Raw genomic sequence first — 18,416 nt, forward strand, 5'->3', positions numbered from 1 at the left:
TTTGGTCTCAAAATATGCGGAAGACTTCAATGAAAAAAGTTGTGAAACGACGCGGCAAAATCTTTGCTCGTTGCAGAATCGTGACGCGAAACGTGGGGGGGGGGTCAATTTGACCCCCCCCCCCCCCCCCAGTTAGAATAGGGTTAAGAGTATGCATATTGACCAAAAATAGAGGGATGCTAATTTACTCTTACAAGCTATCGCTCCTATTTAAGTTGAAAACTGGAACTTTCTGAAAGGTTAAAGATGATCGTAAAATCAGTTCTGGCTACAGGATTTTATAATAATTATAATAGCATACAACATGTACCAAGTTTTCATCGTTTACCTGTCTTATCACTCCAAAGCAGTTCAGCTTAACTGTTGGCTTATAGAAGTGATCATCAATCGGTAAGGATTAGTCAGATGAATTCATGAATTCTCTTTATGCATCACGGCTAATCGAACTATTCAACATCGTTGAAGTAACCATACTTTTTTATTTTCATAGTTCAAACTATCTCTTAACATTTATATGCAAAACGAAAGTACTCTACACGTTTTTCAAAATGCTCAGATGTAGTGAGTCAATTCCACAAAGATTGCATTACGGCAACCTTTACTGACCTAAACAAGTTTTCTATAGAGCTATCAGTTCTATTATAATGGCATTCTGATAACTTCGACTGCGTTTTGAAGTCGTACCGAGCACAGCATTCAAAACAACGGGTTCCTCAGGTCCTCTTTAGGTACTGGTATACTTGCTAAAAGCATTCTCTTTAGCTTCCATTGACAACAACATGGGAGGAGAATGGAAGCGATCAACTTTCTCGGTAAATGAGGCTTTTCGTATATAGCACGCATTGCGTGCCTCTTTCTTTTTTCTGTTTCTGTTGTTTCAAACTACACTGCAGCCGACACACAACACAAACACACCAAAGTTTACATTCAGTCAACCGTATTTTGGTATTGGTTAGAATCGAATTATATCTGTCTTGTGATTGGCTAATTATCTGTAGCAAAAACAAAACAAAACAAAACAAAACAAAACAAAAACAAAAACAAACAAACACAAAAATGCTGAAAACTGCTTATCGAATATCAGTGGCGTGCCAAAGGAGTAAAATGGAGTCTATACTCTAAAGGGGCCTGAGCTTTTGATTCCAAAAGAATCTTCGTCAGAGGCAAAATGATAATCAGGCAGGGAAAGCAATCACATTATAAAGAAGTTCACACAACACGAACAGTCAGGGACAGGCTAGGGACACGGAACAAAGAAAACAAAAGGAGAGGATGGGAGGTCATGGGCAAGGAGGCCAACAGGTGAAGGGAGGGGGATTAATGCAGGAGGGTGGATAGACTGAAAAGGCATAGGAGGGTCAGTGATAATCCTGAGTGCCATGGGGGTGCATCCATTTAAGAATGAATTTTCTCACACACCCAAGCTGTCGCCATTTATGTGTGTGCGATGAAGCGTTAACGCCGTCGCTATAAAGCAGGACTGTTGCATCATGGGGGGGGGGGGGGGGAACGGGTTGTGAGCTTCAACATAACCTGAACTTTAAGGGCGATTTTCTTTTTTTTTTCTTCTTCTTTTATGACTTCTAGGGATGCGGAAAGGGGTTGTTTTATGTATTATTGTAAAGATAAAACTATACAATGTATGTAGAATTCAAGTATTTATATATACATGTGTAGACATGCCTAAAATTTCGTTTACTGCGACATACGCATTTCGACCGAGCGCATCACGACCTGTATGGACTACGCACATGTATTCTTTTATCTTGCGCTCTGCTTTTGTGGGAATTTCTTCAAGCATAGGTGTCAGGTTTTCCTACGTTACGTCTGCGGTCATTAATTCCATATTTGTTAGTTTGTCTGCTTTCTTATTCTGTGTTTATGCATTTTACTTGAACTTAAAGGTCTAGACATTTCGTTTGCTAAATGCACGCGAGTCACGTTGCATTGTATGATGTATTTTGTTTCGTTGACCATTCATGAGATGCGTTTCTTTGAGCAAACTCTCTTTTCACACCAAAATCACTTATAGAAGGTAGTCATCCACATTGGTTATCAAAATAATAATTCCGTCATTTTCCTTTCGTTCAGAAACAGGAATCAGAATTCTCAACACGTCATCCACATTGGTTATCAAAACAATTCCGTCATTTTTCCTTTCGTTCAGAAACAAAAATCTGTTATTCTCAACACGTTATTACAAAAATTACATCTCACAGCAATAATAGGGCCTACTATATTATAGAACCAACTCATCGCAGCAAAATGACACATTACGGTTACGAGGACATACACAATGCTTGAACAAATTACTTTGCTTCAAAATGTAGAAACAGATGAAGTGACATAACAAGAGAAAGGGCGCACCGAAAGAGGTACACTGTATCAAGATCAACTAAGATAAACTCTAACAAAAAAGAAGAAGAAGGAGGAAACTATTCCCCCCCCCCACACACACACGCACACACATACACACAAACGAGTAGATACACAAAGGTCATATGTTTACCTTTGGGAGCAGTGATTTAAAAGATGTTTTAGATATCACATGTGATGCATAATAGGTCCGTTGTGCAAAGCATCCTACATAATTTTTTGTAATAAAGCCTAGAATATAAGGAGATATCAGTATTTCTCTTATAGATTGTAAAGAACCTTCGGAATTAGGACCTTTGTTTCATTTTCGGATTAACGAACCTTCGGCATAACGAACCTTATTTCATTTTTTGATAAATGAACCTTTGGAATAACAAGTTACAAACCTCATATTTTCGGATTAACGGACCTTCGGAATAGCGAACTGTAACCGTTCACATAGTGTACTGTATTTTCGATCATACGGATTCAATTTTTTTTTTTCCAGCAGTTGTTTCTATCCCTATAACTCACATTTCAGAACTATGGGGGTTTTGTTTCATGTATACGTGGTGAATTAATACGCCTTTAATGCAAGAGCAAAAACATGGGAAAGTTTGAATGCTTTTCACGTGCACAGATTCTGATAGGTATTATCCCGTAACAGGGGCGGATCCAGGAATTCCGTAAAGTGGGGGCGCGTTTACAAAATTAAAGGGGGGCGCACGCACCCCTCCCCCATTTTTTTTTTTTTTTTTTTACATTTCTTTTGTTTCAACAACAAAAAATAAAAATAAAGGGGGAGGGCGGGCGCCGGTTGCGGTCCTCCCTGGATCCGCCCCTGCGTAACCAAGTAAGTTTGAGAGAGAAAAGTTTGAGCCAAAAACACAGCGTTGACAAGTACTACCACAAATTGCATAGTACACAGTACGAGAAAGTATACAGCACGAGATCTCTAGTTTGATTTTCATTTCGCTTCGAATAGTAGACGAGCAGTGACAATCCGTCAAAGTGCTAACTACAGCTAGGGCCTAGCGGCACAGTTTACAGGTCTACCTTCTGTTCACTGCATGGTACACATAAACAAGAACAAAAGCGTTTTCTTCTTTTGCATGTTAGCATGGGGACGATAGTGAATTAAGTTCACCAAGATTCAATGTTTGTAAACAAGAAAGCAGCGCGGAGCAAAGACCTCAGATCGTTGTTATAGCACACGTGCATCTATTGTGGTAACATTTTAATCAACGCACTAACACCATCTGAACATACTCAACGATCATGCCACACAATCACTGTGAAGGGGAAATGTTCAGCAACAACAAGAGCACGAGTATGTAGCCTACCATATACTGCACGCGCATTCATTCCGTGAGTGCCAAACACAAGCTAGAAACACACGCAATAAAGAAACATCGCAAGTTCGTGAACTGAGGGACCCTTTTTTTGTCTTATATCTTAACAAGATAAAGACGTGATTTCGGGTGCTGTTCGTTATTCCGAAGGTTCGTTATTCCGAAGGTTCGTTTATCCGAAACACATAAATTCCCTAAACCATAGAGGTTCGTTAATCCGAAAACGAAAAAAGGTTCGTTAATTCGAACATTTGCGGCGTTATTTCGAAGGTTCGTTAATCCAAAAATGACATAGGGTTCGTCATTCCGAAGGTTCGTTAATCCGAAAATGAAATAGGGTTCGTTATCTCGAAGGTTCGTTGATCCGAAATGATATAGGATCCGAAATGATATAGGGTCCGTAACGAACCTTCGAAGTAAGTCGAGCTTTGTTTCATTTTCGGATTAACGAACCTTCGGAATAACGAACCTTATTTCATTTTCGGATTAACAAACCTTCGGACTAAAGAACCTTACTAACGAACCTTCGGAATAACGAGCTGTAACCGTGATTTCATATCCAATTTGTTTAATTGGACCTTTTAAAAGCTATGACTGTATCGAATCATTGAGAGCAATGAAATTTAACGGCCTTCTGTCCGCCGTATCAAAAGTGTGATGATAAAGGGGATGTGCGCATTGTCATTCGAAATACATGTAACTACATGTAACTCTACATTTAAGTAATTAGTCTGATTATTATATAGAAACTGATTTTGGGATTGATAGTCACTACTGACAGTTTTTATTCTCGTAAACGGCACCTGTCAATCTCACAGGCGTCAAGTCGAAGCACTCACACGTCATGAATTGACCATAACGTAAAAACGACAGAACTCTACACACAAGAGTTCTGTGATAAAAACACGCTGGGCACACAAGATGAGTATGTTGGAACCACATGGCGCACTCACTGCTGGCAGGGCAAGCACGTGCTTTGCTCATCGAACTGATCGTTTTTATAGCGATCATAATATCGCTGCACAGCAGAGATTTGTATTCCAATGCACAGTAGGCCTACTCTCTCTCTCTCTCTCTCTCTCTCTCTCTAAAAAAAAAAATGAAAACATTCACATTTGAAGGGGTGGATACATTTAAAACGGAGTCAATTTAGAGTGAATTTGGAGTGAATTTTGAGTGAAAATGTTCATTTTCACTCGGAGTGACCTCCGGGATCACTCGAAGATTTTGGAGTGCTATTGATGTAGCGCGGATTCCGCTGCTTAAATGCATTCAGTTTTGCTCATAATCATTGATTTCATCCTTCTTTTTTTTTTTTTTCTTGGAAAGCAAGCACTCCTTAAAGAGGGAAAACCCCGATTGGACAAATTGCGACGTAAACATGCATTGACATAGTTATGTGATACGTATAAACAATTTATCATGAAAGGAGAGAAGGGTACCTACAGTACATGTATCCAAGATAAACATTATGCATGCACGTGTAGTACCACTTCTCGGGGACTCGAGTGAAGTTAAACGCAGCTTTGTTGATTACGTAATGCCACTCTGGTGGTTTCGCCATACCCTTCTCTCTCTCCTACGTTTTCTTTGTTTTCTCCCTCTCTTTGTCTTTTTCTTTTTTCCCTACAAATCGTGTACTTTAAGAATAGACAGACGGTGTTAAACTTCAACTCAAGTGGCTTCTTAAGATCTGCGCCTCTTTCATCCATCTTAGGGACCGTGACACTATTGTGAATGACACAATTAAAAGCATCACACAAGGACTTTCACGCCTCGTTAGACCTTTAAGACTCGGATCTTTTTCTTTCTTTTTATGTGTGTGTGTGTGTAGACGTGGACGCCATTGGGAAATATCAAGCTCGAGACAATAAGTGGCCACTTACAATATAATGACCGACCGATGTTGAAGGTAGATTAAATCAGTAACTAAGTCAGAAATTGGGGAACCAGTAAATAAATAGGCAGCGATCGACACTTCGACGGTTTGCCAATCTAATGTGCAGCGATCGACGTCGAAAGTGTCAATCAAATACGTTATTTACGGTCGACGTCGAAGGTTGATAAAATCAGTAAGCAGCGATCGATGTCGAAGGTTGATAATCGGATGGGTGCTGTTCGTAATATTCCGAAGGTTCGTAATTCCGAAGGGTCGTTAAATTCGAAACTCACAAATTCCCTAAACCTACAGGTTCGTTAATTCGAACGTTTGTGGCGTTATTCCGAAGGTTCGTTATTCTGAAGATTCATGAATCCGAAAATGAAATTAACGGAACAATATACCTTCTGAATAACGAATCTTCGGACTAGAGAGCCTTCGGAATAACGAACATCGGAATAATAGCTACCGATGTGTAAGGTTGATGAAATTATTAAATAGCGACCAAGTTGATTAGGTCATACCGTCCGACGTTAGTGATCGAGAAAACTATAAAGTAGCGGCTGATGTCGAAGGTTGATAAAATAAGGACAATTAAATCAAATAGGTATAGCGTCCATAATGTCGAGATCAAATAAAATTGAGCAGCAACGAAGTGTCGAAGGTTTATGTAATCAACTTGGTATCGCACGACGTCGAATGTTAAGCAAAATTATCTGATTTATCCGACATTTGTTTTAGCATTGTAAAGAGGCTAAAAGTTACCGTTATTCATTTCTGATTGCAAAAGCAATCATCCAACATTTACTAGTATTTTGACACCTTACGGAGCCGAATGTTACAGTTAATCATTTTCAAATGTTAAAGCAAACAACCGACATTCATTTTAGCATCTTACGGAGCTGAATGTTATCCTTTTTCATTTCCAAACGTGAAAGCAAACATCCGCTATTTATTTTAGCATCTAACTGAGCCGATTGATACCGTAAATCATTTCCAAATGTAAAAGCAACAATCTGTTATTTATCTTAGCATCGTTCGGAGCAGAACATTACCGTTATTCATTTCCAAATTTAAAAGCAAACATCCGACAATCATTTTAGCATCGTACGGAGCCGAATGTTACTGTTTTTCATTATGAACGTCAAGGCAGACATCAGACATTTACTTTACCATCAAACGCAGCTGAATGTTACTGTTCGTCATTTCGAAATGTAATAGCAAATATCCGACATTTATTTTATTATATGGAGCAGACTGTTACTGCTATTCACCTCCAAACGTAAAAAGCAATCATCTGCCATTTTCTGGGCATCTTCCGGAGCCAAATGTTATTGCTATTTACTTTCGAAAGTAAAAGCAAACACCCGACATCTGTTTAATCATCATACGGAGTTGAATATTAGTGTTATTAATTTCCGAACATCAAAGGGATCATTCGACATTTATTTTAGCATCTTCCGGAGCTGAATGTTATTGTTATTTACTTTTGAACGTAAAAGCAAACATCCGGCATTTATTTTTATCATCGTACAGAGTTGAATATTATTGTTATTCATTTCCGAACGTCAAAGCAAAGATCCGACATTTATTTTAGCATCTTCCGGAGATGAATATTATTGCTATTTACTTCCGAAAGTAAAAGCAAACATCCGACATTTATTTAATCATCGTACGGAGTATTATTGTTATTCATTTCCAAACGTCAAAGGGATCATTGGACATTTGCTTTAGCATATTCGGGAGCTGAATGTTATGGTTATTATTTTACTTTCGAACGTAAAAGCAAACATCCGGCAAATTACTGATACTTTTCAAAAGATTTTCGCGGATCGATTTCAGCTAATTTCCTTCATGTAGCCGATGGTTGACGGGAGAGTTTGATTTTCATATCATTAATTCCGCGCTGGAGCGCTCGGGCAAATGCGGGTGTTTAGACGAGCGTGAAAGTGCGGGCGACTTCCCTCGTCTGTACGCGTCCAAACGCCCGCGTATTACCTAGTACGCCCGGACGAAAGGGCTTCCCGCATTTGCCCTAGGGGTTTTCGTGACGTTTCCCGCGGTCGGCACTGTAGGCCCTATATCCCCTTTTTCACATTCTGCAACGCATACGGTACAGTGTAGTTGCTATCATCGTTGTATCCTGTGGTTTTCTATTTATTTCACGAGTAAACCTTCTACCCTTGTTTTCTACCATACAAGTTTACAGTATTCATATCCTCACAAACACTTCCTTTTTGTAACGTAGCTTGTGACAAATTTACCACGTACAGTGTACATAACAAACACTACTGTACATAGTACTGCAGTCATATTTGAAATTGTAATGTATTTGATGTACTGAACAGAGAAAATACCCACATTAAAATAACATTGATTAATAAACACATACTGCAGATCTTATGTACATGTACTTCAAGCTCTGTACATTACTTTGTCTACAGTCAGAGAAGTTCTGCGCAAACATAGATGGTTACAAACTTAGATTGCCTTTGTGTGACATACAGCCTGTACATGGATTCATATCATTGATTTAAAAGTGCAGTTCATTTGTCATTTACTCACTGAAAAAAAAAAAAGCCTTATAGTGCTGTATATTCCAATCACTTGGATAAATTACAGAGCCTATTATTGACTATTAAAATTTGCAAAACTTTAGATCAAGAGTACCAATGATTTCAAAGTCAACAGATTACTTCACAGTGTTTGCTAATTCCACTCAATATGGAGTATTCCTACACTGATTGCTTTTTGGGCACACAAAATCAGGCGTATTCTACACACAGTACAAACCTGTATGTTTACTTTATGTCAACAGCAATCTTCTGAGCTGGTTCTAGGATTTGTTAAAGTCCCACTTTAAATTATCTTCAAAGTGATCCCATTTTTCATGAGAAAAAAAAAGAGCCCTGCGTTGTTGTTTGTTTGTTTTTATGGGGTGTGGGAGCACATGTTCCATGGCACAAATTCCTTGTCAATTCTGATCATGTAAACATGGTGTACTGTAACATAAAAATTAAAATAAAAAAACCCCAGAAAATTACAGAAACTTCTGCTTGTGACCATGTAATTCAAAATGAATCAAAAGGGATTTATTTAACATAAACAAAGGTATGCAGCATATTGTGTAAGCAGGACTTAATTCATTTGCATCAATCAGCATAGAATGTGATATTCATCCACATTTGATCACCATGATTTTCTTATCTATATACAGTATAACACCAAAACACAGAAACACAGCACAAATTAACCACCGAAAAACATGCCCTGTTCATCCCAGATGATGGGGACTTTAAACAGTCACAGCACAAAGCACAAAGACTGAGTCTGGGGTTTGCAAATCTGAGGTAAAGATTGTGCTAGACAGCCTAGCGCGAGTCTAGCACAACCTATCCAAGAATTGTGCTAGACTCATGCTAGAAGAAGGAACTCTAAACGATGTTGGGGTGACAGGGTGACTCTAAATGGGGTACCAGACAAACTTTGCTTCCTCAAAGTTCTTAGATTCAGATTGCTTTTTGCACAGTTGAACAGTTGTGTTTTGATTCATATTTTCCAGTCACTGTGGTGTCCATCTCATGATTTCATAGCTGAAATTACATTCTGGCTATACTCACTAAAGAAGAAAAATAATCAATTAAAAAAAAAAAATGAGTACATAATTGTATGCACATAACTATAATACAATAAATGAAATACAATGTCCTAATTTTGCAGCAGGACTGTAATCCTTCAATCAGCTCTGGGAAATTGTCGAGTGCAGATGTTACATAATCTTTCTCACCAAAGCACACTACACACTGCATAAAGGTACAGGCTGATCGAGTAAAACACAGTGCTCAATGACCGTAGGCACTAATTGATTTGGAATTCAGATGTACAATGTACAATATGGATCACCAAGGTCGAATGGGAAAAATTCATGTAATAATTTTGTTTCCAGGGGCAACCTTAATCTGCATGTCTGATTAATTCCTGATAGGACCGGGTAACACTGAAGTACAATTACTTATGTGTATGTATAATGTGTGCAGGATGCATTTAACGATGTATTCTGGATGTAAAAATGCTAGCTGTATTCTGATCAATGTACACCTGTACATGTATGCTATAATGTATGCTGGATGTTTGAACAGTGTATTTCATGGAGTAGTAGTGCAGGTGGGTAAGAAGCATTAAATTCCTTTATACTCCCATGTCTTTCCTCTGCTCAAAGCCCGACTATAATCTGTCGGCACATTTGTTTAGCAGAATTTGGGCCGTTATGAGTCAGCCTGCCACCAGCCAGGATACAGGGTCCTCTCTCCCCCTCCCTCTCTCTGTCTAGCCTCTCTCTCTCTCTCCCAGGATGTGAAAAGTTCACATTCAGGTCCCAAACCCTTCAACCACCTATTATTTCTGTTTCACATCACTACACACACACCACTATTCCACAGTACCCTGTACACCCCCCTTTATAACATTCCGTATGTCTGAAGACATTTGCAGGTACATCAATCATAAATATTTTGATACATGAAATGTGTTATGATGTACGTACCTGGGTACAAGTATCTCCTGTCAACATTTTGAATGGAACATTTTCATAAATGTATATTATTTTCATTACTGTAGATTTATCCAAGGCATCTTTACATGAAAAGCAATATAAAAATAGCATTGTCTCATTATTACTGTAAATACTATATGTACATGTTGTATGATACAGAGTCACAGGCTGAGGTGCACTAGAATGAGCTGCCTGGATACATGTATGTAGAGAAGCTACACATGTAGATTATCATAAAATTGCACTTTTATATCCCATCCCCCCCCCCATGACGTACATGATTTTTGTTTCCTTTTTGACAATCTGTGTAGTTTGCATAATTGTTAACCTGTTAAACATTTATAAAACATGAGTGAAATTTACTGTCCTTAATGATGTGATGAATTTACCTTTCAATACAACAAAATTATTAGGGTTTGATTAAATTTCTTTCCCTGCTCATCAATTTCACGCTTTACTTGTATCTCCCTCCCAGGACCAGAGAAATAAATGCAAGGTGATGAGAAAAAAGGTGTATTGCATACAATACTAGCTAACCCTTTAACTTCTAGTAGCTTCTTGCAACATGATCAACATCTTAATCAGTAAAGGAAACTCTGTAAATGTCACTCTTCTGAATCTTTAGGTTTAGAGAAACTGATCATTTACGGAGATAAACTTCCAGCATGGTATATAAATCAGGCAAAGAAACATATTTTTTTCTTTCTTCTTTTGGCACTACATGCCACATTACATGAGCACACACATACACACACACACACACACACACACACACACACACACACACACACACCAGAGTGAATGGTGGCCGTTCAATGATGCCTGACAAGGGGTAGCAGGGTAAAAGACTTACATACGGTGCAGAGACATTTGCCCATGGCCTACGATTTCTCCATCAGCTGCTTACAGAATTTCTATAATTTCCTTCCTCATTGCGGAATGCTTTGGGGTTGTAAACAGGAATTTGCTGTGAACTTTTGTTATTCAGAGTTTGTAGAGTTTGTCCACTAAACTTCTGAGATAAATAGTGCTTCTTTATAGTTACCACAGTCAAATGTCATTTTGATAGTGCTTGAGATGCAAGTATCATTCTATGAGCTTGAATCATTTTTAAAAGGGGATACATTTCCTCTCACCTCAATGATGCTGCTTCATAAATTATGATATAAAAGACAAAATAATTCACTGTTGGAAAAATAGAATAAAAGTCAAGGTCAGAGAGAGGAGAGACTTACCTTGGAGGGCCTTCTCATAGGTTCTGCCAAGTGTGACCAAATTCCTGACTTCTGGGTTGAAACCTTCTATTGTGTGCTGCAGGAAGAAAGAAAACAAATGTATCTGATCTGCTGGCATCAAGACTAAACACCAGTTTCCCTCTTACATAAGGACTAACTTGCATTAATTTCACATGGCACGTTATGTTGTAGAGAAAAAAAAAATCATACTATAAGACAGAAGTTTTGTCTTCAAACTAGCTCTGTATTTAAATTATCTGGGTAAAGACTTGTAATGCCTTGCTTTGTGAGGTCTCATCTCTGCTCTTATGTTGTTATCTTTAATTGTTTATCATGCTTTTCTTCCTTTTCTATTTGTTTGTCTGTTTGTTATCAGAGAGATACAATGTATACTAACCACACGTATGTGCACATCTTCAGAGCTTTCTTCAGCTGGCTCCACAGCTTAACAGTACATAGTACACAGTACAGAACACTATGCCACATATTCATGTTTCATTGGTCAACTACAATGTATGTTAAAATCAGTTGCACAAATGAAGGCATACTTTACAATTATGAAACATATTGCATGACAAACAAATCAATTGGTTATGTGTTGTTTGAAGGTTTGCATGGTGAAGTTAATTAGGAAGAAAGATTTGCGGAGACACCATGTGTATGTAGTCCTTAACCGGATCGTAGTTTGGAAGAAGAGCTTAGAAAGAGGAGAAACGAAGAGGGAAGCGACATATGGGGGTTGTGAGGAGGGCAAATGTGAAGAGTGGGAGACAGTAATGGGCTGGAAGTTGAAGTTGCACTAGTGGAGACAGTAGAGAAAGGAACACAGAGAGTGGTAAGGAAGAATAGTGTGAGAATCAAGTATTAAAAGATGTTCGGACACTTCTGACGAAGGACAGTCAACCTGCCCGAAACGTCAAGTTCCTCGGTTCTCCTAGTTATTCTTATAACTAGACTTCTTGCTCTACTTTCACTAGCTGTGTACCTTTACTCAGTGTTTCATTTCTCTTTCCTCTCTCTCTCTCTCTCTTACACTTTTGTCTGTTTCTACACTACTTATCTTTTCTTTTCTTTCTGTTCTGTTCTCTTCTTTCTTCTTTTCTTTTTAATTCTTCCTTCCATACAACCCAACGGTCCTTTTCAGGACCACTAGTTTTAATTTACACATTTCTTTACAGGTTATTTCTCTTGTCTTCTCTCCTCAGGTCTACACTTTAACCTTATTTTAATTTCTCATTTTTGCATTTCTCCCACAGGAACCTTTTCAGGATTTAACCATCATCAATTTCCTCTCCATTTATTTTTCTTTTCCGCAGCAGCATTTAATTCTAGGATCTACACTAGCTCCCTCTAATTTACGTCTTGAATTTCAATTTGTTCTTTTCTTCTTCTTTTCATTGCCCCCCCCCCCCCTCTCTCTCTCTCTCTCTCTCCCTTCTCTCCGCATATTCTCACCTCTCCTCTACTTACCCCTCCTTATTTCTGTTAATCGTCCTTTCTCCATTCATTCGCATTCCATAGCCACACTGTTCGCCGACTTCGTTCTCTTGGTTTCATGAATCTTCACTGCTCTCCCCTATCTCCATGATTCTCCAACATTCAACTCCTTCCTCTTCCTCTTCCCTTCTATTTCATCTTTCCCCTTCTAACGATGTCCGAACATCTTACTTGATTCTCACACTATTCTTCCTTACCACTCTCTGTGTTCCTTTCTCTACTGTCTCCACTAGTGCATCTTCAACTTCCAGCCCATTACTGTCTCCCACTCTTCACTTTTTGCCCTCCTCACAACCCCCATATGTCGCTTCCCTCTTCGTTTCTCCTCTTTCTAAGCTCTTCTTCCAAACTACGATCCGGTTAAGGACTACATACACATGGTGTCTCCGCAAATCTTTCTTCCAAATCAATTGGTTTTTGTTCAGTTTTGTCAAGAAGGTATTAAAGAGAGATGGCTGAATGTTTGATACAACTACAAATATAATATAAAGGAGCAAACCACTATATTTATCACACAAGCAGAGTAATGCTTTATCAAGTAATCATAATTACACCACTGATTTAAAATAACATCTTCCTTTCACACGCTGCACATATTGTGTTATAACCCACAAATAAGATTGTTACCAAATCTATTTTAAATACTTTATGGGATATCAGTACAGACATAGTGCATGCAGTTGTACAAATGGGTTAGCTTGAAATTCTAACACTTCCATCCTGACAAGGTTTCAATTATCTTATTAACAAAGATTAACAAAGAAGAAAGGGGGCAAACTTCATTGTTACACCATAATTCAAAGCCAGAGTAAAAACAAGTCCTATCTATCCTAGCACTGTGGCTTCTGGAAGTAAATTACTTACCGAGGTATACTTTAGTCCTTGAAACAATTATACCTACAACGTAGCTCCAGGTCTGGCTGGGGAGGTCATTAACTCTGCCTAATCCTCGCTAGCCTCACCTCATTCGCTATCAATAAAACTTATTGAAAGCTTGAGTCATTTGTGAGTGTGAGGGAACTGGGATTTACCAGTTCATTATACTACAGTATGTGTGTGTTTATCTGGCAGCATTTCATATCTGGCAGCATTTATTTATTTATTTATTCATTTATTTATTTATTTAGTCATATTTATACAGGGTGGCCCTATCATTAGTCAATGCACTGTTCTCCCTAGAGGCCCTGTGTCACAAACTCATTCATAAAAGTCAAACGAAACAGACAAATAACACTACAGAAATATACAACAGAGATTACAGAAAATGGATCTAACAAGATCTACATATATCAGATAGCAAATAACCCAGGTTATGAGGCGAAATGTTTCAAATAATTACAGCAAAAGGTAGCTTTTGAAGGAGAACTGCGTATAATTGCAGGAAGTGCATTCCAAAGCATAGCTCCAGAGAAAGAAAAAGCCCTTTTCCCACTCTCAGAGGTGACTCTGGGCAAAACAAGACCATGGGTGCCCGCCCTTCTTGTCCTGTACCGATGTGTATTACTGCATAGCGTGAAGCGATCAATCAAATAGGATGGAGCAGAACCATTAATTACATCATATAAGAGCTTAGCCCGATGGAACCGCCAACGTTCCTCCATAGGAATCCAATGCAAAGTTTTGAACATTTGAGAGGAGGGTGTTAAAGGATTTGCTTTCAGTATTATCCTTGCCATTTGTTTATGTTGTTTGATCAGTATTTTCATTTTCATGGCATAGCCATAGGAACATTTTAGGGTGTTCTTTTCTTCCTTGCTTGGCTTTGTGAGTTGTCTGACTATGGCTACGTCTGTGCAGTCTGTAGTGTAAACCTTTACTATACTTTAAATGTCCATAGGCCCCTACATTCTTAGTTTAGAGTTGGACTTGAGTGTCTTTAATATATCATCTAGAACTCTACTTCACTTGCTATTGATAAAACGTCTTCTAATAACTAATAACTTTAACGCAGCTACTGATGAGCTAGCGCTAACGTTAGCTAGCAGTTTAGAATGTAGATTTATGACAGTTCTAGACCCAAGTCTCAAAATCATTGCTGAATCAGTGAATGCCTGAAGATATGATCAAGAGACAGCTTTTTAAAAATATTGAAAAAAAAAAGAAATACATCATAATGATTGCAGTCAGAGTACAGAGTTTGCGGGATTGTTTTGCAAGACGCTGTGGCCTGTGCTGGACTGGGCTGGAGCAGTCGAAACTCAAGCTCACGCCAGGCAGTCCTACAGCAGCACTCTCCTTGCATCCCGCGGGACACGTTGGGGACACCTGCCACACCTTTCCGCTGCAGCAGGCCCACCTCACCAACTTACAGCAGCCGTCGCCTTCGATGGGGAAGGCCGAGTTTATCATGCACAGGCTTGAACACAAGTTTAAAACGCTTACCCTGTAGACATTTTCTGTCATGCGATGCAGTTGCTCCCCGGTCGCCATTGTAAGGACCTACTTCCACATGTAAAAATCACAGAATTTCTCCTAGGCGGCTACACTCCTGCATTGAATTTAGCCGGACACAGAATTTCACGTTAACCTCTCTCACGTCTTGTGTGTAGCTTGTATTGTTTAGCAGGTACACACACAGGTGGCTTCTAATTCTCATGTTTTCATCTATTCGCGCGCGCCGAGTTCTTTTTGTACGTGACCCTTGTACGGACGCGCAACGCACACGCAGCATACAAGCATGGCCTGGTATGATACTAGTTGTACATGGGTACTGAGTACAGTACAACATACTGAGTTAATAATGTAGTACACATTTTACATTGACAATACATTGTACAAGGATGCATAATGTAATCTGCGTCACGGTGGAAGATTAATCTCACATTTTCATCATCTATAAAGCAAGGATATTAATAGGCCTACCGTAAGGTAAACTTTTTTTTTTCAAAAGCATCACTTTCATAAAGATTTTCTTTCTTACAGTCTTTCTAGAATAAATTGGATGTATATTTCATAATAATTATCTCATGATCCCCCATGATGATAATTATTATCATCATTATTCCTAGTATATTTAGTATTGTTGCTGTTATATACTCTGTTATCTTTGTCACTTTCATCACAGGGCTAATCACCATCATTATAACCAAAGCATAGGTTTTGATCACCAAGTTGTTTGCTTGCAATACGTAAGAGAGTTGATTTCTTTGGTAATGGTAGTAAATAGTAGTTTACTCAAGTAAGTTGTATTCACTGCAGACATTATGTGTGAATCTTGACTGAAAGACCAGTCTGTATCTTGTCGTCGGAGATAAGTTCCGCGGAGACTTATACGTCTGGCTTCCCCTAAGTCTACGGAGGAGAGCCGTTTACTTAAAGCTTTAAAAAAAAGAAAAAAAAAGAAAAAGATTTTTTTTTTTTAAAAAGACTCCTCCCGACAGGTGGATTTTTCTGTCTAGTGTGAAACTGATCATCTGTCGAGCCAGTCTATGAATAGCACACAATATTTTTCTATAGCTTTTGCAAAGTAGTGTTCACGATAGATTGTGCAATACTGTCACTGTAAGTGTTGTTGTTATCACTGTTAGTGGAAGTAACAATAAAAGTTACAGTAGTTACTAGGCCTGAAATGTTCATCGTCATCATCATCACCGGACGGTCATTTGAGTCATCATCACAGACGAGATCTCTCGTTTCACTGTGTCGGACGTTGGCAGCTGCCGTTAGATGGCGCGATACAAAAAACCGCCAATCGCTAACTTGCGAGACAGGTCACATGCAGATTGAAACAAAGAAAGAAAAAAAATGAAAGAATTCACTTTTCTTGCAATCTGTTTAAATCTAAACATAATAATGCACGTTAATCAATAACCTTTATGGAAATAGAGAATCGCACTGCAGTTTAAATTCTATTATCCACAAGCCAATAACTATGTTATAATGAATAATAATAATAATAATAATAATAATAATGATAATAATAATGATAATAATAATAATGATAATAATAATAATAATAATAATAATAATAATAATAATGATAATAATAATAATGATAATAATAATAATAATAATAATAATGATAATAATAATAATAATAATAATAATAATAATAATAATAATGATAATAATAATAATAATGATAATAATAAGTGATAATATTCATAACAATAATAATAGTGGCCTCTTATACAGCGCTTAAGTCCATCAAAAGACCATCAAAAATGACGCTCATGGCGCTGAAGATAATACACAAAGTAGCTACAATTGTTTAAAAGAAATCATAACCAAAAACAAAACAAAACAAAACAAAGCAAAGCGGCCTAGATTTTAAAATATTTTTTCTCATCGTCCTCAACTCTTGAAAGTTTAGATCTACGTACTTACTAATATTCATTTCTTTGACATAGGGCCTACATTTTTTTTTTTGAGCTTTTGGTTTTGTTTTTCTTGTTTTCTTTGGTTCGTTTCTTTACTATCAGCAGCGCATGCCCGATAATTGATCATGATGAGCATTCCTAAAGGCCTATAGCTTTCAGGTTAATCACAAAATTATAATGTTCAGTGTGATGTTATTCATTGAATTATTAACTGAATAGCAGATTGGAATATGCATACTGTGTATAGATACTAGATACTAGCATTACATGCTGCATACTAGTAATACATTCATTCATATACATTACAGATGATATTGATGTATGCTCCTATAAAACCAGTCATGTTTTCTTTATTATGTTTCATTGTTTTCTGTTGTTTCTGCTGTTATTAATTGCAATTAATAAATTTCAATTTATTGTATGCGTGCAGTTTGTTCATTAGTCCAGTACAGAGCTCGTGATGTATGCACAGGTCCGACGGAACCGGGGGGGGGGGGGGGGGGGGGGGGTCTCGAGCCCCCACCTTTTTTTTTTTTTTGCACCATAAAGGAATACATAAGGTGTCACTATTTATTTATTCATTTCAACATATTTTGACAGGATAACAAGATCAGCAGGTGAGTGCTGTTTTACATCAAGGTCCTGTAAATTGGGCCCCTACTTTTTTTTTGTCAGCTGAAGAAATAATGAGAAAGATGAGCTTAAGACCTTTTTTTTTTTGCTTGTCAGCTGAAGAAACCCGGAAGTGGCTCCAGAAGTTGCGCTGGAGGCCTTTTTGTTCGTAACATCACAAGGAATTATCATTATTACTGAAGTTGTGATTACAAATATCCTTTATTTTCTTATTTTTGTATGGACAGCAATAATCGCAAATATCTCAAACTTTAAAAATAAAAAATGGGGCTAGCTTGTTTTGTGATAAAAACTCTTCATAATCAGAGTTCTATATAGAAAGGGCCCTTGTTTTATTGGCGAAAGAAGAGGCTAGAGGGAGACGGGAGCGAAGGAGGGAAGCCATGTAGGGAGAGAGTATATAAGGACGACAATAATGACAGTCGACTGTCGCTATTGCCTTCCTTAGACTAAAAATCTCTATAATTATTGATATGTCACTTTCCTCCTTCAATCTCCTCTTTCTAGGGTTTTCTTTCATCAAGTTTAGATGACTATTGGGAGGCTATACATTACACAATGGTGCTATCGATACAGTAAACTTCTTCCTCATAA

At 38.0% G+C, this 18,416-nt stretch overlaps 1 protein-coding gene across 1 annotated transcript in view; it reads right to left on the reverse strand.

Moving 5' to 3' along the window:
* LOC140231516 (BAR/IMD domain-containing adapter protein 2-like) overlaps positions 1–15,391 on the reverse strand; it is a 110,183-nt gene extending 94,792 nt beyond the window's left edge. The window contains 2 exon segments of the mRNA XM_072311651.1: positions 11,374–11,449; positions 15,253–15,391. Coding sequence (XP_072167752.1) covers positions 11,374–11,449; positions 15,253–15,300 — 124 coding nt within the window. The 5' untranslated portion in view covers positions 15,301–15,391.
* Positions 15,392–18,416: the final 3,025 nt, after the last annotated feature.

The sequence above is a fragment of the Diadema setosum genome, chromosome 8 (genome assembly GCF_964275005.1).
Source record: "Diadema setosum chromosome 8, eeDiaSeto1, whole genome shotgun sequence".
Taxonomy (NCBI): Eukaryota; Metazoa; Echinodermata; class Echinoidea; order Diadematoida; family Diadematidae; genus Diadema; species Diadema setosum.